The 27557-nt window shown below is 43.4% G+C and overlaps 1 protein-coding gene across 6 annotated transcripts in view; it reads left to right on the top strand.

Moving 5' to 3' along the window:
* Positions 1-27557, top strand: part of LOC106167614 (uncharacterized) — a 68154-nt gene that overhangs the window by 19383 nt on the left and 21214 nt on the right. For 3 of the 6 annotated variants that reach the window (XM_087013177.1, XM_087013174.1, XM_087013175.1), the window contains exons 27-54: positions 13-112; positions 615-1547; positions 2130-3290; positions 3682-3863; positions 4241-4390; positions 4777-4921; positions 5181-6092; positions 6387-6476; positions 6697-8103; positions 8574-9221; positions 9602-10211; positions 10521-12394; positions 12775-13845; positions 14184-14279; positions 14932-15173; positions 15643-15774; positions 16202-20327; positions 20635-21462; positions 21924-22264; positions 22493-22628; positions 22868-22942; positions 23104-23285; positions 23523-23669; positions 24035-24847; positions 25152-25341; positions 25670-25998; positions 26463-26619; positions 27116-27187. In XM_087013177.1, the coding sequence (XP_086869303.1) occupies positions 13-112; positions 615-1547; positions 2130-3290; positions 3682-3863; positions 4241-4390; positions 4777-4921; positions 5181-6092; positions 6387-6476; positions 6697-8103; positions 8574-9221; positions 9602-10211; positions 10521-12394; positions 12775-13845; positions 14184-14279; positions 14932-15173; positions 15643-15774; positions 16202-20327; positions 20635-21462; positions 21924-22264; positions 22493-22628; positions 22868-22942; positions 23104-23285; positions 23523-23669; positions 24035-24847; positions 25152-25341; positions 25670-25998; positions 26463-26619; positions 27116-27187 (17149 nt within the window). The remainder of the gene's footprint in view (positions 1-12; positions 113-614; positions 1548-2129; positions 3291-3681; positions 3864-4240; positions 4391-4776; positions 4922-5180; positions 6093-6386; positions 6477-6696; positions 8104-8573; positions 9222-9601; positions 10212-10520; positions 12395-12774; positions 13846-14183; positions 14280-14931; positions 15174-15642; positions 15775-16201; positions 20328-20634; positions 21463-21923; positions 22265-22492; positions 22629-22867; positions 22943-23103; positions 23286-23522; positions 23670-24034; positions 24848-25151; positions 25342-25669; positions 25999-26462; positions 26620-27115; positions 27188-27557) is intronic. The other 3 variants (XM_087013176.1, XM_087013178.1, XM_087013179.1) reach the window with 3 other exon arrangements.

Raw genomic sequence — 27557 nt, 5'->3', positions numbered from 1 at the left:
TCCAATTTTCAGGTCAAGTGTGATGTGGTTAATGGTCTTCAGTGTCTCAACGCTGACCAGACCAACCATCTTTGCCTGGACTACGAGATCAGGTTCTGGTGTGAATGTGGAGGTAATTAATCAATTTATTTAAAAAAAAACTATGCTTGTCTATTCAAAGATATTCATGATAAATATAAAATAATTCTTGTTTCATTGTTATTGTTAAATTATTAGTTACTTGTACAGTCTAACAATCCAACAATTTAAATTTCTTTTATTTTAAGACGAGACAAAATTGATTAATGAGTTGTTTAATTAGCAGTGTCTCTCTCTGAATAGGCAGGCTAATTTATTTTCTTTTTGAAAATGTATCATGAAAATAGCAGCATAATGTCATGGTTCTTCATTATTTTTCTAAGAGAAAGGAAGTGTCGAATATACATTGTGAGCTTAAAAATGACAGCATTAAAGTTTTTCTGCACTGCCACTTACAGAGTGTTTTTGAATTTACATTTCCTCAAAATCAACATTAAGTTGGTGGCATTTGTAAACTAACTTGTCAGTTGGTCTCACCTAATTACTTTGTTTCTTTAATGAAAATGATCATATCAATATATAACTTTGTGTTTCAGATGTAACCGTCTCTCCAACACCAAGCTCTGGAACCCCAATTCCAGTAGGCACTGTGGAACCAACTCCTTCCCCATCTGGCAAGACTGTGAAACCAACACCAGGAACTAGCCAGACACCAACACCAGCACCACCTGTTAGTAAGGAGACTCCAACACCAGGCACCAGTAGTAAGCCAACACCATCTCCAGGACCAAGCACAAAGATACCAGTTGTTAGCCCCAGTGGTGAACCAACACCATCTCCAACACCAGGAACAAAGATACCAGTTGTTGGCACTAGTGAGAAACCAACACCATCTCCAACAGCAGGCACAAAGACACCAGTTGTTGGCACCAGTGAGAAACCAACACCATCTCCAACACCAGGCACAAAGACACCAGTTGTTGTCACAAGTGGGAAACCAACACCATCTCCAACACCAGGGACAGAGACACCACCTGTTGGTTCTACTGTTGAACCAACCCCATCTCCTAAACCAGGTAGCCTCGGTACTGTAAAGCCACCAAAGGGAACCCCAACTCCATCCCCAACATCTGGAGGTGAGACTCCAACAGTCGGACCAAACGGTGAGCCTACTCCATCACCTAAGTTGACAACTGTGAAACCCACCCCAGGAAGTGAAGGAACACCAACACCAGCACCAACAAGTGAAACTGAAAAACCAACGGCCAAGACCACTGGTGTTCCAACACCATCGCCACCTGCAGGTCAAAGCACCCCTATCCCAGGAGAGGAATTGTCACCCACCCCATCTCCGGAGGGTGTTCCAACAAGAGCTCCAACGGTAACCACTGGGTCCCCCACGCCAAGCCCTAAGCTGACACCAATCACACAGGGAGCTCAACCAACAACTAGAACCAAAGTTAAACCAACAACAGTGGCTCCCACTCCTAGTGAACCTTCTGGAACACCAACACCTTCACCACCCTCTGGTAAGTGAGTGCCTGGCTGTAACTGTAACTTTTAACTTTTAGTGAGTTTGAGCAGAATGTTTTATTTACTGCTAACTCGGTGCCTGGCAGATCCAATCCCATTAAATGAAATATTTGCCCCTTGAAATAAAGTCAGAAGGTCATTGCACATTTCCAACCAAAACTTTTATTTATTTAAATGGATTACTGTTGATTTAACTTGGACTGAAGTAGACTAAGACATCACTCAGATAGACACCATTGGTCTACTTGGATCGACCCAACTCTGCAGGGATTCTCACTGAGTGCAAGCAGCTTATAACACCCCTCCTCTTGTTTCTTATCTACTCATATAATCACCAGCTTTTCTGGATCCTACTTAATGCCAGGAGGTGGCTTGTTATCTGTTAAACTGACTGTATTCAGCAAGAGACCCTGTGGAGTTGAGTCAATTCATGTAGACTGTAGATGGTTACTATAGAGTGGAGTCTAAATGTTTGGCCTTAAATATAAGACCAATATTGGGGCTCAAGATCCTTTTTGAAACTGTACCCTTGACAGCAATGTTTTAGTCATGCACTGAATGTCTCGTGCAATTTTCAGACTGTGTCAACCACTGGTCTGCCTGGCAGAACAACTATGAGGGTCCAGACTGGAAGGGAAGAGAGATGGAACTCCTCAGCGAGCTCAAGGAGGACATGCCAGCTCTCTGTGGCAAGGCAATGTATGTCACTGCCATTGAGTGCCGTGACGCAGCCACCATGAAGAAGTACCCCTTCACCGGGCAAGACATAAGGTGTGATGTCAACGTTGGTCTGCTCTGTAACAGCGAGATGCAGGCTAACGGTGAGGAGTGTGCAGATTATGAAGTGCGTGTTTTCTGTGGTTGCGACAAGAATCAGCTTCCACCAGTTACCCCAACTGTCATTGTTGCCACGCCAACTCCAGAACCAAGCTTCAAGACTGTAACACCAACACCAGGCATTGGAGAAACACCAACCCCAGAACCAACTGTAGGTAAGGAGACTCCAACACCAAGCATCGGTGGTGAGCCAACACCATCTCCAACACCAGGCACAAAGACACCAGTTAGTGGCACCACTGGTGTGCCAACTCCCTCACCAACAGTCGAGAAAGAAACACCAACAGTCGCCAAAGGTACACCAACTCCAAAACCACCAGTTGGAAAGGAGACCCCAACCGCCACCTCTGGCAAACCAACACCATCCCCAACAGCAGGTCAGAGTGTGCCAACAGTGAAACCAGAAGGTGAACCAACTCCTTCCCCATCATTCACGACTGTGAAGCCAACCCCAGGAATTGGTGGAACACCAACGGCAAAACCAACCCCAGGGGAAGGCTCCCCAACCCCAGTGTCTGGCCGCATACCCACCAAGGGTGTACCCACCACAGTTGAGACCCCCACCAAGGGAAGCCCAAGTCCACCACCCCAATTGCTTCGCCAGGACTGTGCCAAGACAGGCTGGACCAACTGGATGAGTGTCTCCAACCCACAGGATGATGAAGATGGCGACGTGGAAGCCATGCCTGCTCTTCACAAGAAGTATGTCTTCTGTGGCCCCGAGATGTTGAAGGCTATTCAGTGTCGCGTGAAGGGAACTGGAGTCAGCTATGAAAACAGTGGCGATATGAATGTGAATTGTGATACCAAGTTGGGCTTGTCTTGCCTAAACAAGGACCAACCTGTTGGCAGTCTCTGCAAGGACTATGAAGTGAGAGTCTACTGCGAGTGTGAACAGTACAGTAAGTGAATTTCTACTCTTTAAACTAGCTTGTTGTTAGTAATAATAACAACAATGATAATAATGGCAAAATTTATTATTATCATTTCATTTTTGCCATTATTATGGTAATACAACAAGTATGGCAATAATGACTGTATTCATATTTATAATAGTAAATATAATTCTGAATAATTACTGGATAAAGTTTTTTTAAAGATATGTTGCATATGTTGATATGTCTGAAAAAAGCTGTATGTCTGCACTTTTTGAATAAGAAATGGCAAATGAGATTAACTGAAATAAGGATTTGGAGATTTTAGAATGAGATATATTTACAAAAGTATCTCATATAAGAGTATCACTTATCTTACTCAATACTCTTATTATAAATAAGCAATTCATCTTTGTAGTCTGTGAGAAGACTCTTACTAAGGAAATTGGCAAGGTTGAAGATCGCCAGATCAGTGCCTCCAGCATTTACGCCAACAATCCTCGCCACGGCCCACAGCGCGCTCGTCTTGACACCAAGGCTGGGCTCATGGGATTTGGTGGATGGACTGCCGCAGTGAATGATGACAAGCAGTGGATCCAGGTCAGAGATATAGAATCTTAATAAATGTCACTTTGGGAAATTGCTTTTGGAAGCCTGAAGAAGTATTTAAAATAAAGCACTAGGTTCAGGTTTAAAAAAAAATCCAAATTAACTTCTCATTTTGAAACATATGAAGAAAGATTTTATATGATCTATCCCAGAAAAGTTATTATTTTTTTGTGATAAGCATTTTTAAGCATCGCTTGTGACAACTGATATTCCAAGGATGCAATTATTTTTAATAAAAATTAATTATAATGTTTAACAAACATTTTACATTAAATAATCCAAGCAAGCAAAACTTTATGAAAGGACCAACATTTAAAATCAAAAATTGATGGGTAAGGTAGTTTATTTGATTCACTTTCTTTTGTTAGGTGGACTTTGAGACCCCTATCCAGGTGTCCAGTATTGTGACCCAGGGTCGCTCTGACATGAAGCAGTGGGTGACAGAGTACAGAGTGATGGTCAGTGACCAGCAGTGCCAGAACTTTGAGTTCATGAAGGGACCAGATGGCAAGCCAATTGTGAGTTGAATTCGGCATTATCTAAATAATATGAATCCCATATTGTTTGGTTACAGTTACTATTTGTTTTTTTTTTTTTATTTAAGAATTTGTTTTGTTTGTGGTACTTTTTTGTAATGATGATTTGTTTCTAATCTATATCTTAACTCTATGTATATATTTTTTCTCCTCAAAATCTGTAGTCTTCTTTTTTGAATGCACACCTCAAGATGACCTTCAAATGGCACCAGCTACCATTATTTTTTTGTAACAATTAAATCCAAATTTACACACCTTGGTAACATCAGAAAAAATCATTTGTCCTCTCTTTGTTTCAACTGTGTGAAGTAAATTAAGATTCCTAATCAGTTAACAAAGATAAGGTAACATTGCTTGTGTTTTACCAGGTATTTGAGGCTAACAATGACCAGAGCACACCAGTTGAGAACACATTCAACAAGAAGCTGCTGGCTCGCTGCCTGCGCATCAACCCCGTGTCTTACCACGGAGCAGTCAGCATGAGGCTGGATGTCATTGGATGCAGAACTGAAGGTAAAAGCTGATTTGATGATGATGACAATAATGATAATAATAATAATAATAATAATAATGGTGAAAGATGATGGAGCTTTCTTTGTTAGAGCTTTCATTGGTACATTATCATATTTACTAGTTCCTGACTTTTATGTTTCTATACAGATTTCAAGAATTTCCATGATACTAGCTGTCAAAAAGTTTTAAATCTTAAGCGTAGTTTGCATATTGGTTGCCTTTATCGTAATTAACCTTTTCTTTTGTTTGATTTGATTAGTGATGACACCACCACCAACAGTCACCATCCCTCCACCTGGTCGCAGAACAACCACCGTGGCTCCACCTGTCAGCAAGGAAACACCAACACCATCTATTGAGGGAACACCAACACCAGAGCCCTCTGTTGTTACCGAGACTCCAACACCAGGCACCAGTGGTAAGCCAACACCAGCTCCAACTGCAGGCACAAAGACACCAGTTGTTGGCCCCAATGGTCAACCAACACCGTCTCCAACACCAGGAACAAAGACACCAGTTGTTAGCACCAGCGGTGAGCCAACACCATCTCCAACACCAGGCACGAAGACCCCCAAGCCAGTCACTGGGGAGACACCAACTCCAAGACCAACATTTGGCAGGCAGACTCCAACTTTTGGACCAGAAGGCAAACCAACCCCATCTCCTTCCCCCAAGGTTGGCACACCATCACCAACACCAGGCAAGAAGACCCCAACTGTTGGTCCAAGCGTGGAGCCAACACCATCACCAAAGCCAGACCTTCTGAAGCCTGTCAAGCCACCAACACCAACTCCAGGCCAAGAGGGAACTCCAACGCCATCTCCAGGTGTCACCACCATTGTACCAACACCATCTGTGACCTACCCACCAATACAGTGCACCCATCATGGCTGGACTCGCTGGATGAACATTGACTCACCAAAGGGAGGCGAGGATGACTCCTCACCAAGACCCGGTGACAAGGAATTGGTGACAGAACTCAGGAAGTACTACAGTTTCTGTGCCAGACCAAGCAGCATCGAATGTCGTCTTGCTGGAACAAAGATTATGTACCACCTGGGAGGCCAGGACAGTGTCACTTGTGATGTCGCAGAGGGTCTTGTTTGTAATAATGATGACTACTCTGATGGTTGCCGTGACTACGAGGTCCGCTTCTTCTGTGATTGTGAACGTAAGTACAGTTTAAGTCTTTGTTCATTAATTGGAGATATTTTTGTATTTGATTAGTTTGTAAAAATTATTAAAAATAGCATGGGAAAATGAGGATTATGAAAACTTTTTCCTGTCTGTTGATCTTCAAGCATCCTTTGTGCTGTTATATTATTAGAAAATAAATTTAATGAAATACATATGTCTGCTGGAAATTGCAATCCTGTAAAAAAAGGTTAAGGTTAAAAAAGGTTGAGCCTATCTTAACATAGAGCCCTACAAACATGATAATTTGTACTTTGATTAATTTCTTCAGCAACTGTGGCACCAACACCAGGTGTGACTCCATCTCCAGAGCCCACTTCAAAGCCCACACCAGAGCCAACTCCATCTACTGTAGCACCAGGTAATTGCAGAAAGTTAACAGAATTCACTAGCAAGTCCTCGATATGAAAAACGTGACTCAAGTCAAATGATTGAACCATCAGAACCTTAAATTGAGATAGATTGTAACAGATTTGTAGATTTGTTTTGTAGATGAGTTAACTAAGTGTGGTCCCTGAGTGATAAATGATTGATTAAATATGTGTACAGAATTTGCAATTTTCTTTTTTCACTAATTTTAGTGTCCACAACTTGCTTGAAGACTGGCTGGACTGACTACATGAGTGTCACCAACCCCGCAGAGAATGAGGGTGACGACTCTGACACAATCCATGCCCTGCGCAAACAGTACAAGTTCTGCAGCAATCCGGTTCAGGCTGAATGTCGCGTCAAGCCAGATTCCCAGAACCCACTGGGCATCCCAATGGAACAAGCTGGTCAAAGGGGTGTCATTTGTGACCCTAACCATGGTGTGATTTGCGAGGGTGCCCTGCAGGACGATGGCCTTTGCTTTGACTATGAAGTCCGCATGTTCTGTATCTGTGAGCCTACACCTTCACCAACTCCAGGGGAGCAGACACCATCTGTAAGCATGGGACCATCACCAACACCAGGCCCAGAGGGAACACCAACACCAGGCCCAGAGGGAACACCAACACCTACTCCACCTAAGGGTGGTGTGAAGACACCAGTGCCAACACCATCTCCAACACCAGGCAGGGAAGGCCAACCAACACCAACTCCACCTAAGGGTGGTGTGCAGACACCTGTGCCAACACCATCTCCAACACCAGGCAAGGAAGGTCAACCAACACCAACTCCACCAAAGGGTGGTGTGCAGACACCAGAGCCAACACCATCTCCATCTGCAAGCCAGGGAACACCCACTGTGACCACTGGAGGAAAACCAACACCATCTCCAGTTCCAGGTCAGTCAACACCAACATCTAAGACTGAAAAGCCAACACCATCTCCAACCCCAGGTAAGGAAACACCAACACCAGGAAAACTAGGAGAACCAACACCTTCCCCAACAGCAGGTCAGTCAACGCCTACATCAAAGATTGGAGAACCAACACCTTCCCCAACAGCAGGTCAGTCAACGCCTACATCAAAGATTGGAGAGCCAACACCATCCCCAACAGCAGGTCAATCAACACCTACATCCAAGACTGGAAAGCCAACACCTTCTCCTAGCCCATTTGAGAAAACGCCAACCCCAGGAAAACCAGGAGGGCAACCAACACCTCCAGAGGGCGTCACACCAACACCAACCCCTGGTTTACATGGCTCAACTGAGGTCCCAACTCCATCACCATCACCAGTGACAGGAACGCCATCTATCATCATTAATGAAACACCTACACCATCTCCAAGTGCAGGACCAATCTGTGTACCAGGATGGACTCCATTTGTCAACAAGCACAGCCCCAAGGCAGATGGTATTGACCGCGAAACTGTTGCCTCCCTGCCTGGATACCCCTATACCTGCATGAAAGTGATGGATGTGAGGTGTACCGATGTGATGACTGGAAAGGATTTCAAAGAGATTGGTCAGGACGTGACCTGTGACCTTAATGGACTGGAATGTAGGTCAACCCAGATGCAGGAGTGCCGCGACTATCAAGTCAGCTTCTACTGTCTCTGTGGTAAGTGGGTTGTGTGGTTAATTTTATTAACTTGGTTGCAATTGGTTGAGTAGGTTTGTCAATATTTCTGTGAAATGGTTTAAGAAGTGAATTGACAAATTACTCATGATCAAGGTTCTTTTATGAAGGATCAAACTGTCATGTCTTAAAGGTACACAACACAAAATTTGTCTTCTTTAGAAGTGATTTACTATTTTTACCATAAAATGCAGTACTCTAGACACATTATGCATAAGTGTAATTGAATTTGAAAATCTTTATCATAAGCCAACTTAATATGAATGCCTTTATTCATTTTTAATAGTATTGGAGTCATATTTTTAAGTGTAGTAAAATGAAATCTTAAAAGTAACACATATGCAGGAAGTAACAGCATTAATGTATTGTGTCATATGTATACTTTCAAAATCTAGGCAACATGTAAAACTTAGGTAAAATGAAATTTAGAAATTGAATTTCTATATCTGCAGGGGAACCCACACCGCAACCCTCACTGAAACCCACACCAGAACCCACAGCGAAACCCACTCCAACTGGTGAAGACAAGACACCTACCAAGACATCTGCGGGAACCCCCAAGAAGCCAACTCCCACGGCCCCTGCCAAGAAGACCCCAGCCACGGCCTTCACCAAGGAGACCCTTGCCCCAACACCTACCTCCCCTGTGAGAACCCCAGGGACAGAAAGGACCCCAGGAACAAAGGAGCCAACCACAGAAAGCAAGACCCCAATTGTTGGAAAGACTTTCACGCCAACTCCTATGCCATCTAGCTTGAAGCCATCTATTCCAACAGCAGTACCAAGCAAGATGCCAACTCCTGAACCATCAAGAAGCCAGCCAACACCCTCTCCAACACCTGAGAAGGAAACACCAACCAAGGGTGGAGTCAGTGAGCCTACACCATCTCCACCGTCTGAGACTGGCACACCCACCCCTGGCATAGAGGGTACACCAACACCATCTCCTACACCTGAGAAGGAAACACCCACAAAGGGAGGGGTTAGCGAGCCTACACCATCTCCACCATCTGAGACAGGCACACCAACAGCAGGCACAGAGGGCAAACCAACACCATCCCCTACAGCTAAGACATCCATACCAATTGGAAAAACTCCAGGTAGGTTCACATCTGTGAAAATTGTCACTGTCATCAAGTGCAGGCCTGGGCCCTGTTACAAAAGTTTAAAGTAAACGAAAAAATTATCAAAAAATTTTAATCTGGTTTGATCTAAGACTATTCAATGTAGTAAAAGTAATAAATGCTTCCTTATCCTCTAATTTAGTGCATCTTAGAAAGTGGAAAATCAAATTGTTGACTTAAAGGATAAATGATGAGTATTGTTTATTCATATATCGTTAGTCAAAACTGAAAGAGAAGTAAATGTTAAAGTCTTGGTTGCACAATTATTTACATATGGCTATGTGTTGGGGGTAAAGTTGTTTATCATACGAAATGGTCATTGTTTATATGAAACACTGCCGCATTATTGTTTGTAGGTGTTCCAACAGCTTCACCAAGTCCAAAGACCGAGGTACCTGAACCATCCACCCCTGGCTCCCCCACTGCTTCCCCAACACCATTCAAGGGAGAAACACCAGTTCCAACAGGCAAGACCCCAGTCCCCGGTGGTGAGCCAACTCCAACACCAGGCAAAACCGTCTCTGGAGGACCAACCCCAACAGGTGCAACCCCAGTTCCTGGTGAGCCAACTCCAACACCAGGCAAGCCTGTCACAGGAGCCACCCCAACACCAGGCAAGTTTGATACCAAGACACCAACCTCAAGTGAGGGTGCACCTACACCAACAACTGAGGTTACTGTCAGTCCAACTGCCTCAACTGTGAAGACAACCAAGAGGTTGGATATAGCTCCAAAGACAACGAGAACGAAGCCAACTCGGCCACCAACTCCAACCCCAGCACCAACGGCAACTCCAACTCCAGGACCAACTACGCTGTGTAAGGAACCCATGGGTGTGGCCAACCAGAAGGTTGTGTCTGTGGATCAGTTTTCTGCTTCTACATCCTACGACTTCACTACTGGCCCAGAACGTGCTAGACTGAACTCAAAGGTAGATGGCGCACTGGCTGGAGGATGGTCACCAAGGTAAAAAAAAACAAACGTACATATATAAAAAACATAATTATATTGCTTACACTTTTTAAAAATGTTGTCAGTTGGGCTGTTTAAGAATATAACAAAAAGAATACAATATAAAGTTCACATTTTTGTCACCTTGAATCAGTGATGTTTTTGCTGTCTTTAAGCTGTATTTTGAAGTTCAAGCCATACTCATTTCCTCGAATGCAATTGTCCTATAAGAAATCACTTAATAGTAAGGGAATGATCCCATGTTTGAAAAAAATTGTTAATTTTGATTCGATAGTAAGTATTTTTTCATACCTGTTTTTCCAGATTTGCAAAGGTTGGTGAATGGATCCAGGTTGATCTGAAGCAACCAGAGAAGATCACTGGAGTCCTGACACAGGGTCGTCAGGATTACCCACACTGGGTAACAAGATTTACTGTCTCAACTAGCGTGGATGGTGTCACCTTTGTCCCCTACACAGACGTCATTGGTGAGAAACCAACCGTGTTTGAAGGCAACAGTGATCAGGACACACCAATGCAGAATCTCTTTAACAGAGAGATAATGGCACAGTACATTCGTATTGAGCCACTTGCATGGCACGACTTCCCTGCCTTGAGGTTTGAAGTACTGGGATGCAACGTGAAGCAGCCATCTTTGTCAACTCTGATTCCAACACCATCCCCATCTGTGGCAACAGTGGAGCCTTCTGTGGCCCCATCCAAGGAGCCAACACCCAAGCCTTCTCTGCCCACAGTTGGACCCTCAGTTGAACCATCTAAAGAGCCAACTCCAGGACCCTCCTTCCCAACTAAGAAACCAGAGGGTACCACCAAGACACCCACACCTAAGCCAACTAAGGAGGAAACTCCATCTCCTAAACCAACTGAAAAACCAACACCAAGTCCACCAGTTGAAGGCACCCCAACACCAAGTCCACCAGTTGAAGGCACCCCAACTCCAACTCCATCGAAGGGATGTGAGCCTAAATGGAGCCCGTGGACAAGCAAGAATAATCCTGGCACCTTCCCACGTGGTGATCTTGAGTTGGTTGGTGACATGATTGATGATGGCCTCCTGCCATGTGCAATGTCAGAGCTGATGGACATTCAGTGCCGTGATGCTGTGACTAAGACCATGTTTGACCAAACTGGCCAGGCTGTGTCCTGCACACTTGATGGTCGCCTCAAGGGTCTGCTCTGCGACAACGAGCGCCAGGTTATGGGCACCGAATGTCACGACTACGAGATCAGAGTAGCTTGCAAGCCTGATGAGAATTGCGAGACTCCATCACCTACACCTTCTCCCAAAGTTTCAACTGTGAAGCCACCAGTGTCATCCGGACCATCCCCAACTCCAAGTCCAACACCTGGTCAAACTCCACCTGTTCAGGGAGAAGACACACCCACTCCACCATCCCCTACTCCATCTCCAAGCCCTGGTGATGTGAATACACCCACCCCAACTCCTGGCAGAAAGACTCCATCTATTGGAGAAGAGACACCAACCCCATCCCCAACAGCTGTCCAGAAGACACCATCACCAACTGGTGGAGAGGTACCAACTCCATCTCCTTCACCATCTGTGAAGCCAGACAAGGTGCCAACTGTGAAGCCACCTGTACCTGGTGAGCCAACACCCTCACCAACACCTGGCAAGACACCATCCATTTCTGGAGTGAAGACCCCATCTCCGTCTCCATCTCCAACTCCAACTGCAACAGGAAAGACTCCATCCATTGGTGGACAGGAGACACCAACCCCATCTCCAACATCAGGCGTTAAGACACCAACACCAGAGGGTGGTGAGACACCAACCCCATCTCCAACATCAGGTGTTAAGACACCAACACCAGAGGGTGGTGAGACACCAACACCATCTCCTAAGCCAGAGACCACAAAGGCACCAACACCCACCTGCAAGACAAGCCGCTGGGGACCATGGATTAATGACCACGAGCCATTCACCACTGGAGACGACCATGAGAAGCTGTCTCCGGAACAGTTGGCCAGGTTCTGTGTTGGAGGACGTGTGAGCAAGATTGAATGTCGCACCATCTATGGGACAGTATACTACTCCTCTGGACAGAATGTCCAGTGTGATGTGACCAATGGTTTGACTTGTACTGCTGACCGTTTGTTTGATGGTACAGTGATGGAATGTGAGGATTACAAGATCCGTTACTACTGTCAGTGTGAAGGTAAGATGTGTTTAAAGTGGATATTTGGATTTTAAATATCCATTTGTTTTGTTCAAGTAAGAACAGAAATTTCATCTCTTCCTCAACACTCATACATCAGGAATTTTGTTCAGTTTTCTGTTTAAACTTTGAAGCTCATACTGTCTACTTTACATGAGTGTTTTAAAATTCTGTATTCCTGAGCTCAATACTTAATTTTGTTAACTCAATCCTTTAAAATCGGAGTATATTACATAGATGTAATTTTTACGGTAGGATTATAAAAAAAATATTTTAGAATGTTATATAGATTATAAGGATGAAAAACCTTGTAATGAAAATGCTGCTAATAACTTTCTTTTTCTATGAAATTGACCAAATGCTCATGTTTCTAACCACAGAAACACCAACTGCTGCTCCAACTGAGACAACACAAAAACCAGGCCCAGTTACCACTCTCAAGCCAACTCCATCTCCATCTGCCTCAACCAAGGTTCCAACAGTGGAAACAGAAGAACCACCAACTCCATCTCCATCTGTGTCATCCAAGGTTCCACCAAAGGGCACAACAGAAATGCCAACTCCATCTCCATCTGTGTCATCCAAAGTTCCACCAAAAGAAACAACAGAAACGCCAACTCCATCTCCATCTGCTGGTAGTGAGACACCAACAAAGGGAGTTAATCAACCACCAACTCCATCTCCATCTGCTGATAGTGAGACACCAACAAAGGGATCAGAAGAAACACCAACACCAAAACCAACACCAACTCCTTTTGGTGCCGAACCAAAAACTACCAAGGGCAAGAAACCTCAGCCAACATCAGTTAAACCAGAGGGCACTCCTACCCCAGGAACAGCAACACCAACACCAGGTGTACCAGGGCAGCCCACACCTTCCCCATCCCCATCCGTTCTTGAGACTGTCTCCCCACCTGTAAAGACAGGCACACCAACACCATCGCCATCTGCAGAACCAACTGAGAAACCAACCGTAAAACCATCAGTAGGACCAACTAAGGAACCCACGCCATCACCATCTGTGGGGTCAACTGAAAAACCACCAGCAGGAACAACTAAGGAACCCACGCCATCTCCATCTCCGGAACCAAGTGAAAAACCAACTGTAAAACCACCAGTAGGACCAACTAAGGAACCCACGCCAAGCCCACCTGCCAAAACCTTCCCATACTGCCAGTGGTCAACATGGCTGAACGCAGCTAACCCACAGACTCCAGGCAGTATTGGTGACATGGAAACCATCGAGACCTTGAAGAAGACTTACGGACTCTGCAAGAATATCAAGAATATTGAATGCAGAATTGCTAATAGCAATACACCTGTAAGTGCTGCTGGACAGAATGATGTCTCTTGTGACATTTACAACGGTCTGCGTTGCTTCAACCAGGAACAAGATGGCGGACAGTGCTTTGACTATGAAGTACGTGTGCTTTGTTGGGATGATAAGTGTGGTAAGTAAACTTTAGTATTGCTTTGTATATAAGGCCTATTTTATTGCCTTGTCTAAAACACATTTTTGAATATTTTTGGAATATAACATGACATTTAATAGAATTTAATATACCTGGTCCAAGAGTAAGAAGTATGTCAATCTGTTTGCAATTTAATTAGTCAACAAAATTGCAATCTGTCAATAAGTACTCTTTTAAATTAGATATTGAAATCTTTTTTGGAATGCAAACTAGTGAGAATATCATTTTATGGTTGCTTTAACATTGCATATGACAAACTCTGTGAATAGGTATGTAAATTACAGAATCATTTAGCTCAAATTCTTTATAAATTTCAGAAGGCACACCAACTGCATCTCCAACAACCAAGAAAGTCACCCCATCTCTGGCTCCAAGTGCCACTCCATCCAGATCACCCACACCCGTATCTACACGTGAGCATTATTTTTATTCATCAACCTGTTTCTGACAGGTATTTTTAAATTTTAAATCAGAAAAAAATATTCTGGTCTTTTCCAACTTAAATAGTCTCTAGACCCCTAGTTGTGATGCCACTGAGCCATTCCTTCATCTTTTTTTATTTCATAAGTCCAAAATCATGTATTCTTTTTATTTTGTTTTATTTTATTTTATTTATTTATTTAAAGTTATTTATTTTTGCTGAAAGTTCACTTGCAATGACTATGACCTAAGCATTATATACATGTTCAACAAGAACATTATGGTGATTTGCTTTCTTAGTTTGGTTGAGAAACTGAACTATTCAATGAAGGCCGTTGGTATTTAAATGTGTTTCTTATTTTGTAACATTTAAGTAAACAGTTTTTGATGAATAAGTTACTGATTCAATTAGGAAGGACTATTTTTCACCTATAAAATAAAAATTTCTTGAACATTTAACAAAAGTCTTTATATCAGATGCTTTCAACTTATTTTGGCACTGACTCTAATTCAACAATTGAATAAATTGCAATAGTATCAATTCTTTGCACATTTGTCAAAAAATCATATCCTCTTAATAAATCATATCCTACTAGTTAACTTGAGTATCATTCTTTACACACCCCAACCCCTGTGTTTTTACAGCTGTCTGCGTGCCAGGCATGATGTGGGACTCCTGTGCCTACAAATGTGACCAGATGTGCCACTACATGAAGGACAAAATCATGAAGGAGAAGGGACGCTGCCTGCCTAAGGATCCAACTAAGTGCGTGCCAGCATGCAGACCTCCCGTGGAGTGCTCTGCCCCACGTCTGTCACAGGATGGAGATAAATGCGTGGAGGAGAAGGAATGCACGTGCATGAAGCCTGATGGAACTCCAGCTAAGGTAAGTGACAGTCCGAAAAAATGGTTTAGCTTACTGGTCTTTCAGATCACCAGGGTTAAAAAATCTACTGTTGCAAGGTGAAAAGTTGACCAGTTGCTGAATAGATTTCTAAAATGTCATGGGCCTTGTATCTGGTTTATTGGTATCTGGAATAGGGTCAGTGTTAAGGATGCTAGTGTGAAAATAATGATTGATATGGTTTGTGCACATTGTGTAGTAGATGAAACACATTTTGTCAAATGTAGCATCCATTGTATAAATGTGCTGGTGCCCTATTTCATAAATCAGTAAATAGTAGATATTTTATATAGCGCATGAACCACATGAGTGCTAAGTTCTGAATTGAAAAATTATATCTTAAATACATCTAGTCTGAAACAAACATATGAGTTGAATGCGTGCATGAAAAAGATCCCATAATTGATATAGAATTAGGAGATCATAAAATTATCTTTCTTGTTTCATTCAGTATGGAGATGTTTGGGAGCACCCACAAGAGAAGTGCACTAAATGTACCTGTATGGGAACTAAGATTGTATGTGTTGAGGATGAGACGTGTGGAACACACAAACCACCAACCTTTGAGCCTCCAACATCTAAGGTATTTAATGATTCCATTTCTGGATGAAATAAAAGAAAATATTTGTCAGGATATTTTAAAGTGGTTGTATCTCCATTATCGTTGGATTCCACAATATGTTAATATGACATTTAAAGTGTGACAACTGACTTCAGGAGGGTTTGTGTACAAAAAGATAAAAAAGAAAGTGAAAAGTTATGTTATATTTTGTGAAATAAGGTAAAAGAAAATTCTCGAAATTAGCATTGTTGATCTTAGAGATCACTTTTCAAGAGCGTCATTTTTTAAAACAACATTTTTATTCCATTTTCTTTTACTAATTTTAAAAAACATGCTTTATAGAAGTTTTATCTTTTCTAATGTCCTTTAAATTCAAGCATTAGTTTTTATCATTTAAGTTAACTATTTTTTTAAAATTATTTTATGATAATTATTTATTGCTTTTAAGACAACCCCTGAGACAGTTAAGGAACACCCATGTGGATGGACAAGCTGGATCAGTGTCGACTCTCCAGAGTCCGCCCCAGGTGACGTTGAGGGTATTTCTGGCATCCGTGCCACAAACAAGTTCTGCATGAACCCAGTCCGTATTGAATGCAAAGTCCGTGGCGGATCTGAATCCTTGGCTGACACAAAGCAGGTCGGCACATGTGATATGGTCAACGGTCTGCAGTGTTTGAATGCTGACAACCCAGGAGGCTGCTACGACTATGAAGTCAGGTTCTTCTGTGCTTGCCCAACACCAGCCCCTACTTCCACTGCAAAGGCCGTAACACCAACAGTAGGACCAACGAAGGGACCAGCTCCAACACCATCACCCACCCCACATGTTGGACAGGAGACACCAACTGCTACTCCACGTGTGCCAAAGATTACACCAACTCCAGGCATGGGTCCAACACCATCTCCATCACCCGGTATTGGTGAGACACCATCACCATCACCAGGGCAGAAGACACCATCTCCTGTGAAGGGACCAACACCATCTGCAACACCATCTATAGGCAAGACACCATCTCCAACACCTGTGCAGAAGACACCATCTCCATCTGCAACACCATCTATTGGTGAGACACCATCTGCAACCCCAGGAACGGGACCAGAGGCAACTCCTACCCCTACCCCAGGCAAACCAATTAGTGGTCAGTCAACACCATCTCCAACACCAGGCAAGGAAGGTCAACCAACCCCAACTCCAGGCAAACCAGTGAGTGTAGAGCCAACACCATCTCCATCCGCTGGCCAGGGAACACCCACTGTGACCACTGGAGGAAAGCCAACACCATCTCCAACCCCAGGCGAGAAAACACCAATGCCAGAAAAACAAGGAGAACCAACACCATCTCCAACAGCAGGTCAGTCAACACCTACATCTGAGACTGGAGAGCCAACACCATCTCCCCCCGCAGGTGAGGGAACACCAACGCCAGGAAAACCAGGAAAACCAACACCTTCCCCAACAGCAGGTCAGTCAACACCTACACGTAAGATTGGAGAGCCAACACCTTCTCCAACCCCAGGTCAGCCAACGCCTCCATCTAAGAGCGGAGAACCGACACCATCCCCAGGACCAGTGTCTGAGAAGACTGTAGTGCCACCAACAAAAACATCTGGTACCCCAACACCTGAACCCTCTAAGTTGCCAGGCACACCTACTTTGAAACCAACTGGTGAGCCAACACCATCCCCACCAGTTGATGCATCTAAGACACCAAGCAAGGTCACTGTGACTCCACCTTTGGTTGAAAAACCAACACCCAAGCCTACACCAAGCACAGCACCAGTGAAGTGTGACATGTGGTCTGGCTGGTTCAACAGCAATAGTCCAAAGAACAGCGATGGTGATTACGAAAATATCCAGTTTATCCGTCAAACTTACAACTTCTGTAACAAACAGGGTATGGTCGTCACCAAGATTGAATGCAGAACTGCCAATCCTGCTGACTTGGGTAAGGTGACAAGCTTCGATAGCACAGGACAGATGAATCTGAAGTGTGACACCCAGACTGGATTTGCTTGTCGCAACATCGACCAGATGGTTCCAGGTTTACCTGACCAGAGTGTATGTTACGATTACGAAGTCCGTATGTATTGTTCCTGCCCCAAACCAGTGGCCAAACCCACCACTGCAGTCGAGCAGCCTCCAACACCATCCACCCCAGGACATCCTATCGAGACTGTGTCTCCACATGTGACACCAGGCAGGCAGCCAACCCCATCTAAGACCGCACCAACTGAGACTCCAACACCAGGCCAGCCAAAATCTCCATCACCAACTCTCAGCTCTGGACCCACACCTAAACCAACCCAGGGGGCAGAGGCACCAAAACCAACCTCGAAGAAGCCAAAGCCATCTCCTACACCAGAACCTACTCAGAAACCAGAGCCAACCTCCAAGACTCCAGCTGTTGAACCAACTGAAGGACCAACACCAGCTCAGCCAGAAACTCCAACCCCAAGCAAGAGTGGAGAATCACCAAGACCAACAACTAGTAAACCAGAACCTAGCACTAAAGTGCCTCAGCCTAGCACTCCTGGGCAACCAACACCATCTCCAAAACCAGTGTCCACAAAAGTACCTCCATCAGGTACCTCTGCCCAGCCAACACCATCTCCAAAGCCAGAGCCCACAGAAGTACCTCCATCAGGTACCACTGGCCAGTCAACACCATCTCCAAAGCCAGAGCCCACAAAGGTACCTCCAACAGGTACATCTGGCCAGCCAACACCATCTGCCGGCCCAAGCACTGGTACTCCTACCCTCTGTGGATGGACCCCATGGTATAATGGACACCAGCCAGAATATCGTGGAGAGTTTGAGCTGATCTCTGATCTCTTGGATGACAACAAATACTGTGAGAAGGAGGACATCACTGCTATTGAGTGTCGTCGTGAGGGCACCAACATGCCTTATGACAAGACTGACAACACTGATGTGATGTGTGACCTCAAATACAATGGTCTTTTGTGCTCCAATGACAGGCAGATGGGAATGAAGGAATGTTATGACTATGAGATCCGTGTGTTCTGTGAGCCAAAGGGACAGGTGTGCAGTGCACCAACCCCATCTCCATCTCCATCTGCAGAGGTGCCAGGCACTCCAACTGCCAGTCCACCTGTCAAGCCAACACCAGGACCTACTAAGCCAAGTGGTGAGACGCCATTCCCAACACCAAGTGAGTCTGGTAAGACACCAGTCCCAACCTCTGCAAAACCAGGTGTTGAATCCACTCCTTCACCTACTCAGCCAAGTGGTGAGACACCATCCCCAACACCAAGTGAGTCTGGTAAGACACCAGTCCCAACCTCTGCAAAACCAGGTGTTGAATCCACTCCTTCTCCTACTAAGCCAAGTGGTGAGACACCATCCCCAACACCAAGTGAGTCTGGTAAGACACCAGTCCCAACCTCTGCAAAACCAGGTGTTGAACCCACTCCTTCACCTACACCAGGCAAGCCAGGCCAGCCTACACCTTCACCAACACCAAGTGAAACTGGACAGACACCGGAACCAACTAGTAAGAGACCAGCAGGAGAGCCAACTGCATCACCTGCACCAAGCTCTAAGATTCCTCAGCCAAGCACACCTGGCCAACCAACACCTTCTCCAAAACCAAGCACCCCAGGGGTACCTCATCCAAGCACTCCTGGAGAGCCTTTTGGTAAGCCAACACCAAGTGAGAAGACCCCAGTTCCAAAGGTTACAACACCAGAATCTGGATCCCCAGTGCCTACTACCAGACTGCCCATTGGTGAGTCAACACCAGTGCCACCAATTAAAGGCCAGTCAACTCCTTCTCCAACACCAGGTCAACCTGGAGAACCAACACCAACACCAGGCAAAAGTAGTGAGGTACCAAGACCAACAACAAAGGTGCCTTTTGGTGAAACACCTCCAACACCAGAGGGTCAGACACCAGTTCCAACATCTAAGAGACCAGGTGGGCCAATACCTTCCCCAACACCAGAGACTGAGAAACCAGTTCCAACAACAAAGATACCAGGTGGACCAACACCTTCCCCAACACCAGAGGGTGAGACACCAGTCCCAATATCTAAAATACCAGGTGGACCAACACCTGCCCCAACACCAGAGGGTGAGACATCAGTTCCACCAACTAGAAGACCAGGTGAGCCAACTCCTTCACCAGAACCATCAACCAAGAAGCCAGAAGAACGCAAAACAACACCACAGGGTGAACCATCACCTTCTCCATCAACCATCACAAAGATCCCACCATACCTGACCAGCAAGATCCCAACTCCAGAACCCACATGTGCTTACTGGTCTCCATGGATTAACAACTATGAAGGATACAGCTCCAATGGTGACTATGAAAAGATGACCCTGGAAGAGTTGAGAGCCCAGATGCAGTTCTGTATGAATGGCCGCCTGACAAGCATTGAGTGTCGCACTGCTGACCCTGAGCCCTTGGATACCCCCTGGGAAGACATGAGCTTGGAAGGTGCCTGCAGTTTAGAGAAAGGATTGTACTGCAGTAATAAGGAGAACATGGATGCTGGAAAATTCAACTGCGGTGACTTCAAGATCAGATACTTCTGCGAATGCTCACGTAAGTGTTAATTTTGTTTTTTCTTGGCTCTCGCTCATTTTTTTTTTTTTTTTTTTTTATGTAACTGAAATCATAATAACAATTATCAGTAGTACTGTATTTACTGTGTCTGTCATTTGTCTTTTATGGAATTAATCTGCAGCATTATTGTTTTAGAAAATCATATATTGCTAGCCATGGATACAGTAAGGGATTTGAATATTGAACAATATACCTATTTAGATTGATTTGACTTAAAACTACAGGCATATTTCCTGAATGATGCCATTTGTGCTTCCCTTGGTTATTTTTATCAATTATTTTACAGCTCAGCCGAAGTCCACAAGCTCACCAACTCCAAAACCAACAGTAGGCAAAACACCCAGCATTGGCAAGACACCAACTCCAGGCAAGGAGCCTACACCTTCTCCAACTGCCTCTGAGAAGACACCATCTCTTGTGGGTGGACCTCAGCCTACGCCAACTGCTGGTGAGCCTACACCATCTGAGGCTTCACCAACACCATCTCCTGTGTCACCAGTTACTCAGAAGCAGCCAACACCTGGACCAAGCGAGAAACCAACTGCCTCTCCAAAACCAACCCACAAGACACCAAGTGGAGAACCAACACCAACTCTTGGAGGTCCAGAACCAACTCCATCTGAAGGTTCATCAACACCATCTCCTAAACCAGACCTTCTGGAGACTGTTTCACCACCAGTGTCTACGAAGCAGCCAACACCTGGACCAAGTCAGAAACCAACTCTCTCTCCAAAACCAACCGACAAGACCCCAAGTGGACCAGAGCCAACACCAACTCTTGGAGGTCCAAAACCATCTCCATCTGAGAGTGTTCCAACACCAGGAAAGACACCAAAGCCAGGAATGGAGACACCAACACCATCCACCCCCAAGTCTGGAGAGGAACCAACACCATCCACCCCCAAGTCTGGAGAGGAACCAACACCATCCACCCCCAAGTCTGGAGAGGAACCAACACCATCCACCCCCAAGTCTGGAGAGGAACCAACACCATCCACCCCCAAGTCTGGAGAGGAACCAACACCAACTCCAACGCCAGGCCATACAAGAGTTCCAACCCCAAGCAGCACCATTGTCATTGTGTCTGTACCTACACCAAGCCCATCTGTACCAGGTAGGGGACATGAGAGAGATTTAAATACATAGACATGGTTTTTTTCTAATTATTTTTACTGGATTTAAGAAGTTCTAACAATGCCAGTCTTGTGTCATCACTGATTTCTGACAACTTATGAGAAGACCTTATTTTTATATCATTTAACCAATTAAGAAGGAGAATAAAATAGAAAAAGTTATGTCATCTCAACTGGATGTGTGATATTACACTTGTTGTCATTCAAAATGTTTGTTATAAATTGTCATGTTATACTTTACTGCTGTGTTCTGCAATCTTTGAAACATACAGATTCTAGAACCTGGATGTGAACACACACACAACCTAAACACATATCATATATATTGTTTCCAGAGTGCCTATGATAAGCCATAAATCAATTTTAGACTCATTTTTTTTAGCCAGTTGACATCTTGTTTTCAACTTATTTACAATTTTTCTTTCATCTCACTCATTTTTAGAACCAGGAGTGAAACGCTGTGAGCAGGACATGGTCGCCAACAACCTCTTCCCAGTTCCAGACTCAAGTCTCACTGCCTCGTCTGCCGCTGACTTCAGATCTGGCCCCGACAGATCCCGTCTTAACACCAAGGAGACCGCATCACGCAAAGGTGCATGGTTGGCCAAGAGCAACAATGAACGCCAGTGGCTCCAGATTGATTTGGGTCATGAGCAGACAATTGAGGGTATTGTGACTCAAGGTCGTGAAGGTCATAACCAATATGTGAAGACTTACTATGTACTGTACTCCACTGATGGCGTGAACTTCATCCGTTATGAAGAGAAACCAGACACACCAAAGGTACAGAAAAGTAACACAGTGAAATATATATATATATATACTTGAAGCACCTATTTATTGAGAAATTTTATGGTAGGCAGGCCTCATGTCCATATTATCATGACACTGTGGATCTCTATTTCTCATATTTTGTAATACTAAGATCTGGTTTTCACAACCCTCTGATATACAAGCATCTATGTTCTTATTCTTCAGATTATTATAATTAGTATTGTTATTATTTTCTAGCTGTTCAGTGGCAACTTCGATGGAGACAAGAAAGTACTGCACAAGTTCGTTCCATTCCGTGCCCGCTACGTGCGTGTGCAGCCCAAGGACTGGAACCAACACATTGCCCTTCGCGTCGAGTTGTTGGGATGCAGAAGTAAGTATAATATGGTGTATAGGGGTGATTGTTTATTTCTTTAGTCAAAAGGTAATCCTTTATGTTTTGCATAATAATCATACTTTGTCATCTGGTGTAACTGTACCATGTATGTATGTATGTATGCACATGGTTTAAACACAAGCTACATTTTCATTGTTTACAATGTTCACCCATGCTTTTGACATTAATAAAACCGACATACATATACCAATTATTAATCCTTTTGCATCTTATAGCTAAGCCACCTATGTACCCAACACCATCTCCAACTGCTGGACCAACACCAACACTGTATCCATCCACAACTCTGGGTAAGTGTGTACGGTAATGCCTCACAGATTTTGAACAACATCACAGTACACACGTTATCTTTTAGAGGTTCTTTAAGATTGATAATTTACAAAAGTGCACTTTGATGGATCCTTTCACTGACTGAATTTCACGAAGAAATTGAAAAATGTTTCACTTTCAGTACCGGTCTGCACTGAGGAAATGGGAGTCAGCAATGGATTCATCGTCGATGGCATGCTGTCCGCATCCTCTGAGCGCGACTCATATCACGGCGCCCAGCGTGCTCGCCTCTACCAGGTTGATGACACCAAGGGCTATGGTGGCTGGTCACCACGTGTGAATGACCAGAAACAATGGCTCCAGGTGAGTGGATACTGGACTCTGGTCACTTGATCTCTATTATTAACTAAATACTGTAGACTATATCTGCATAATTTGTCATCTTACAGCTTGAGTTATGGTATGTCTCAAACGTTATTCTGATGAGCAGACAAATGCAAAGAATCCTAACAGGTCCAGAAAGTTAATGTTAATGTACATGTGTAAGCACCATGCCCTCTCATATAATACATTTCATTCTTTTTATGCCTGCATTCACAGGTCGCTTTCTACAAACCAAGCATCCTGACTGGTGTCACTACACAGGGACGCTTCCAGGGACCAGAGTTTGTGCAGTCGTACACTGTCACCTACTCTGTAGATGGAGCCACCTGGACACATGTCACTGACAGCACTGGACAGGTCAAGGTCAGTATCATTTATCAGTTGAGAATTGTTTTGCTGAAGTATTCTGCTTAAAATATTTCTGATCAGCAGTTTTAGTTAGTGCTTTGTTAAAAAATACATGCACCTGAAGGGTTTCTGTACAGAATAATTCAAGAGCACAGTTTCAAAGAAAGCTGTTTGTAAAAATAAAAAAAAAAAAAACATGCAAGCAAAAACAGTTGATTCTAACTTAATAAAATAAAAGTTGTATATAAACTTTTTTCTATTTTGTTTTTAATTATATTTATCATAAAATCCACAAAATATGTGTTATTAGTTATGTATAGATATGTTAGAAATACATTTAGTTTTGAATTGAAAAGAAATTTTTCAATATTATAATACAGGTATTCAGTGGAAACAACGAGCCTGAAACACCAAAGAGGAACTTCTTTGAGAATGCCATCGAGGCTAAGTACATCCGTATCCATCCTCTCTCTTGGGTCAATGGAATTGGCATGAGAATCGAAATCCAAGGATGCTTCGAGCCCACACCTGCTCCATCCGAGAGTACGCCAAAACCAGGCAAAGAACCAACACCATCTGTGGGTGCAACACCATCACCAACCCCATCACAGCCTGGTGGTGAGGAACCAACACCAACACAAACACCTGGCAGTAAATACCCAACGCCATCCTCAACACCATCTGGTGGTGAAGAACCCACTCAGACACCTGGTCAGAAATACCCAACACCCTCTGCAACACCATCTGTTGACCTCACACCAACGCCAACTCCTAAGATTCCAGGACGCGAAGAGCCAACCCCCAAATCCACTCCAGCACCTGCCAGTACCCCAGGGGTGACACCACCAGTGCCACCTATGGAGCTGTGCAAGGAAAAGATGGGCATGCAGCCAGGACAGAAGAGTTTTGTTAGCGACAGCCAGATCACCGTCAGCTCTCAGATGTCTGATCGCTTCGGTGGAAGCCGCAGCCGTCTGACCACCAAGGATGACAGTAATGGCAGCGGTGGATGGATGCCAGCTCAGAGCAGATACGGAGAATGGATCCAGATCGACTTCCTTGCCCCACGTACCTTGACTGGAATCACCACCCAGGGACGCTACGGTCTGCCAATGTTTGTGAGAAGTTACGAAGTTGAGTTCTCCACAGATGGAAAGATCTGGTTGCCATACAAGGTTAATGGACAGCTTGTGGTGGGTTTTTGTTTTATGATATTATGTAAAATAGTAAATTAGTTTAGTAAATCTGCAATGATATTGTACAAATGCACATTTCATCTACTCTGCCATCTCCCAGCAAAGGCATGAGAAATAGTACAACCCCTGCAAATTAGAAATCTTAAAAATACCTCATTATTTCTTAATATGGCAAAAAAATTAAGAAGTCCTGAAACTTTCAACAATTTGCTCTGCATCACAAGGAAATTGTGTTCTATAAACCTGTTTTTTGAGTTTGACATAAACCAAAAATAAAGTGTTATAATTTTACCTGTTACAGAACTTTGCTGCCAACACTGACAGCGAGAGCCAAGTTACCAACTGGTTCGACAGAGGCATCAGGGCCCGCTTCATCCGTATCAAGCCCACAGACTGGCAGAATGCCATTGGCATGAGAGTGGAGATCCACGGTTGCTACGAACCAACTGCTGAATCCACTACCAGACCAACTGTGCCAACTGTGGCTACTAGTAAGTGTTCATACTTGATGCTTTTATGGAGATTCAAAAAACATTTTTTTAACGCAAAATTTATGCATTTATTTGGATTTGGATTTATTTTGGATTGTGTGGCTGCAATAAGTGCATTTGTTGGTGGATTACATTGTTTATTTACTTTTAAAAAATGTTCCGTCAGTAATATTTTTCAGAGATGATTAGAAAGTTCTGAAAAATTTGTTGTCTTTTTTTTTCAAGTCTTTGAAAATGCTTAAAATTGTTTTAAAAAAATTAAAATATTAGCAAATTAAGGCATTTGAAAATTTATTACCATACTTACCATGCATTACAATATTCCCAGCACCTGCAGGACAGTGCGACAAACCAATGGGCATGACCTCCGGATTGATCGGCGACAGCCAGATCACCGCTTCTTCCGAGCTGCCACGTTTCGAGGCTGCACGTGCCCGCTTCGGTGCACAGAGCACAAGCCATGGAGAAGGAGGCTGGAGGCCAGCAAAGAACGACAGGCGCCCATGGATCGTGGTGGACATGCAGAAGGTTGTAGAAGTGACTGGAATTTCCACCCAGGGAGTACACAGCTTCCCAGCTTTCACTGTGGTGTATCAGTTTGAGTATTCCACTGATGGCAAGACATGGACTCTGTACACCGAGAATGGCTTGGCTAAGGTAAATGGAAAGCTTAAACAATATAATAATACATTTAGTGATGTTGATAGTTATGACAATCACATATTTGGACTATAATTTTTTTTGAAATTCAAACTGATATATGTTTCACTCCTATCTGAAGGGCATCAAAAACTAAACAAAAACATTACAATAGCTTGAAACCATGAATCATTTAATAGAAAAATATATAATAATACATATGTGAAATCTGAAAGGAATGTGATGCATTTAAAAATAGTAGACAAAATGTATGTAATATATATATAGACAATGTGTGCTTTAGATGAAAGGTGTACATTGTGCCTTGATGAGTCGTGTGCATGTCATGTAATTGACTTATTTATTTCTCTTTGATAAAGATAGAATAAACATTTTAGAATAGTAACATTTCAACCTTCTTTACACAAGCAACAATGAAAAATTATTTCACAAACATTAAAAAACGGTTCTTTATACTCCAGATATTTGAGGGTAACGAGGATAGCGAGACACCAGTCCGCAATATCCTGTCCACTCCGGTCAACGCTCGTTACTTCCGTATCATGCCAATGCACCCAGGTCGCGAAGGCTATGGTCTGCGTTTCGAACTCCATGGCTGCTACACACCTTCTCCAACAAGTATGTCAATTTTTCTATAATTTTTCAATTACATTTATATTTTTAATAAATACAAGTTGGCATTTATATGCAATTATAGATTATATGGTATTGCATTGAATGTTTTTGCTCCAAGTTTCTATTCTTCTTCATCTTTAAATATTCTGTTTATTAGTCACAAATGCCCTGACCTATAAAGAAATATATAGGTTTTAATTGCATGTAGATTTTTTAAACATCCTAACTTTTTGTCCAGCTTTTTCTGTACATCAGCATTTTGTTTTGCAATATTTTAAAGTCCAAACATTTTTTTTCATGTCATTCTTGACTTTTTTTTGCACTTTACAAGTGTACATAGATAATGCACGTGATAATGGTTTTGTTTTTTCTTTTTTTCTCCACTGTATATGCCTTTTTATTTTCATGTCATTTCTTTTATACTTTTATTTTTTTCCAAAAGCAATTGGTGAGCATTGAAGTAAATTTTAATTCCACTTAATTGGTGTTTTTTTTCCAGTGACCACTGGTCAACCCACCAAACCCACCACCACCTCCAGTAAGCCATCTCTGCCAACAGGAGAAGATACAAGTAAGAATGATGCTACTTTTCACGTTTAACATTTTTTGGTGTTGTTCATATAATGGGTACTCTGACTGTTGGATGCATGGTTTGTAATGATATCAAGGTCATATGATATCAAGGTCAAATCCAGGTCAAAAGGCAGGGTTATTGGTAATTATCTTTATTTTGTAAAGATTCTCAATCCATACGAACCCAGTGGAACCATACTGACCCCAAAAGGAAAACTATGACCCAAGATGTCACATTGTCAAGTAATATTGACGCTAAGTTTGAGATTCAGTAGTGTTTTTAATCACTAATATTATCTTTGGACAAAATTGAATTTTTGGTCTAAAAGCAATACAGTCAGAAAAAAATACTATATCACAATACAAAT

This window comes from Lingula anatina, chromosome 5 (genome assembly GCF_051362555.1).
Source record: "Lingula anatina isolate TDL-2025a chromosome 5, LinAna3.0, whole genome shotgun sequence".
Classification (NCBI taxonomy): domain Eukaryota; kingdom Metazoa; phylum Brachiopoda; class Lingulata; order Lingulida; family Lingulidae; genus Lingula; species Lingula anatina.
This window is presented reverse-complemented; position numbering and strand designations above follow the sequence as displayed.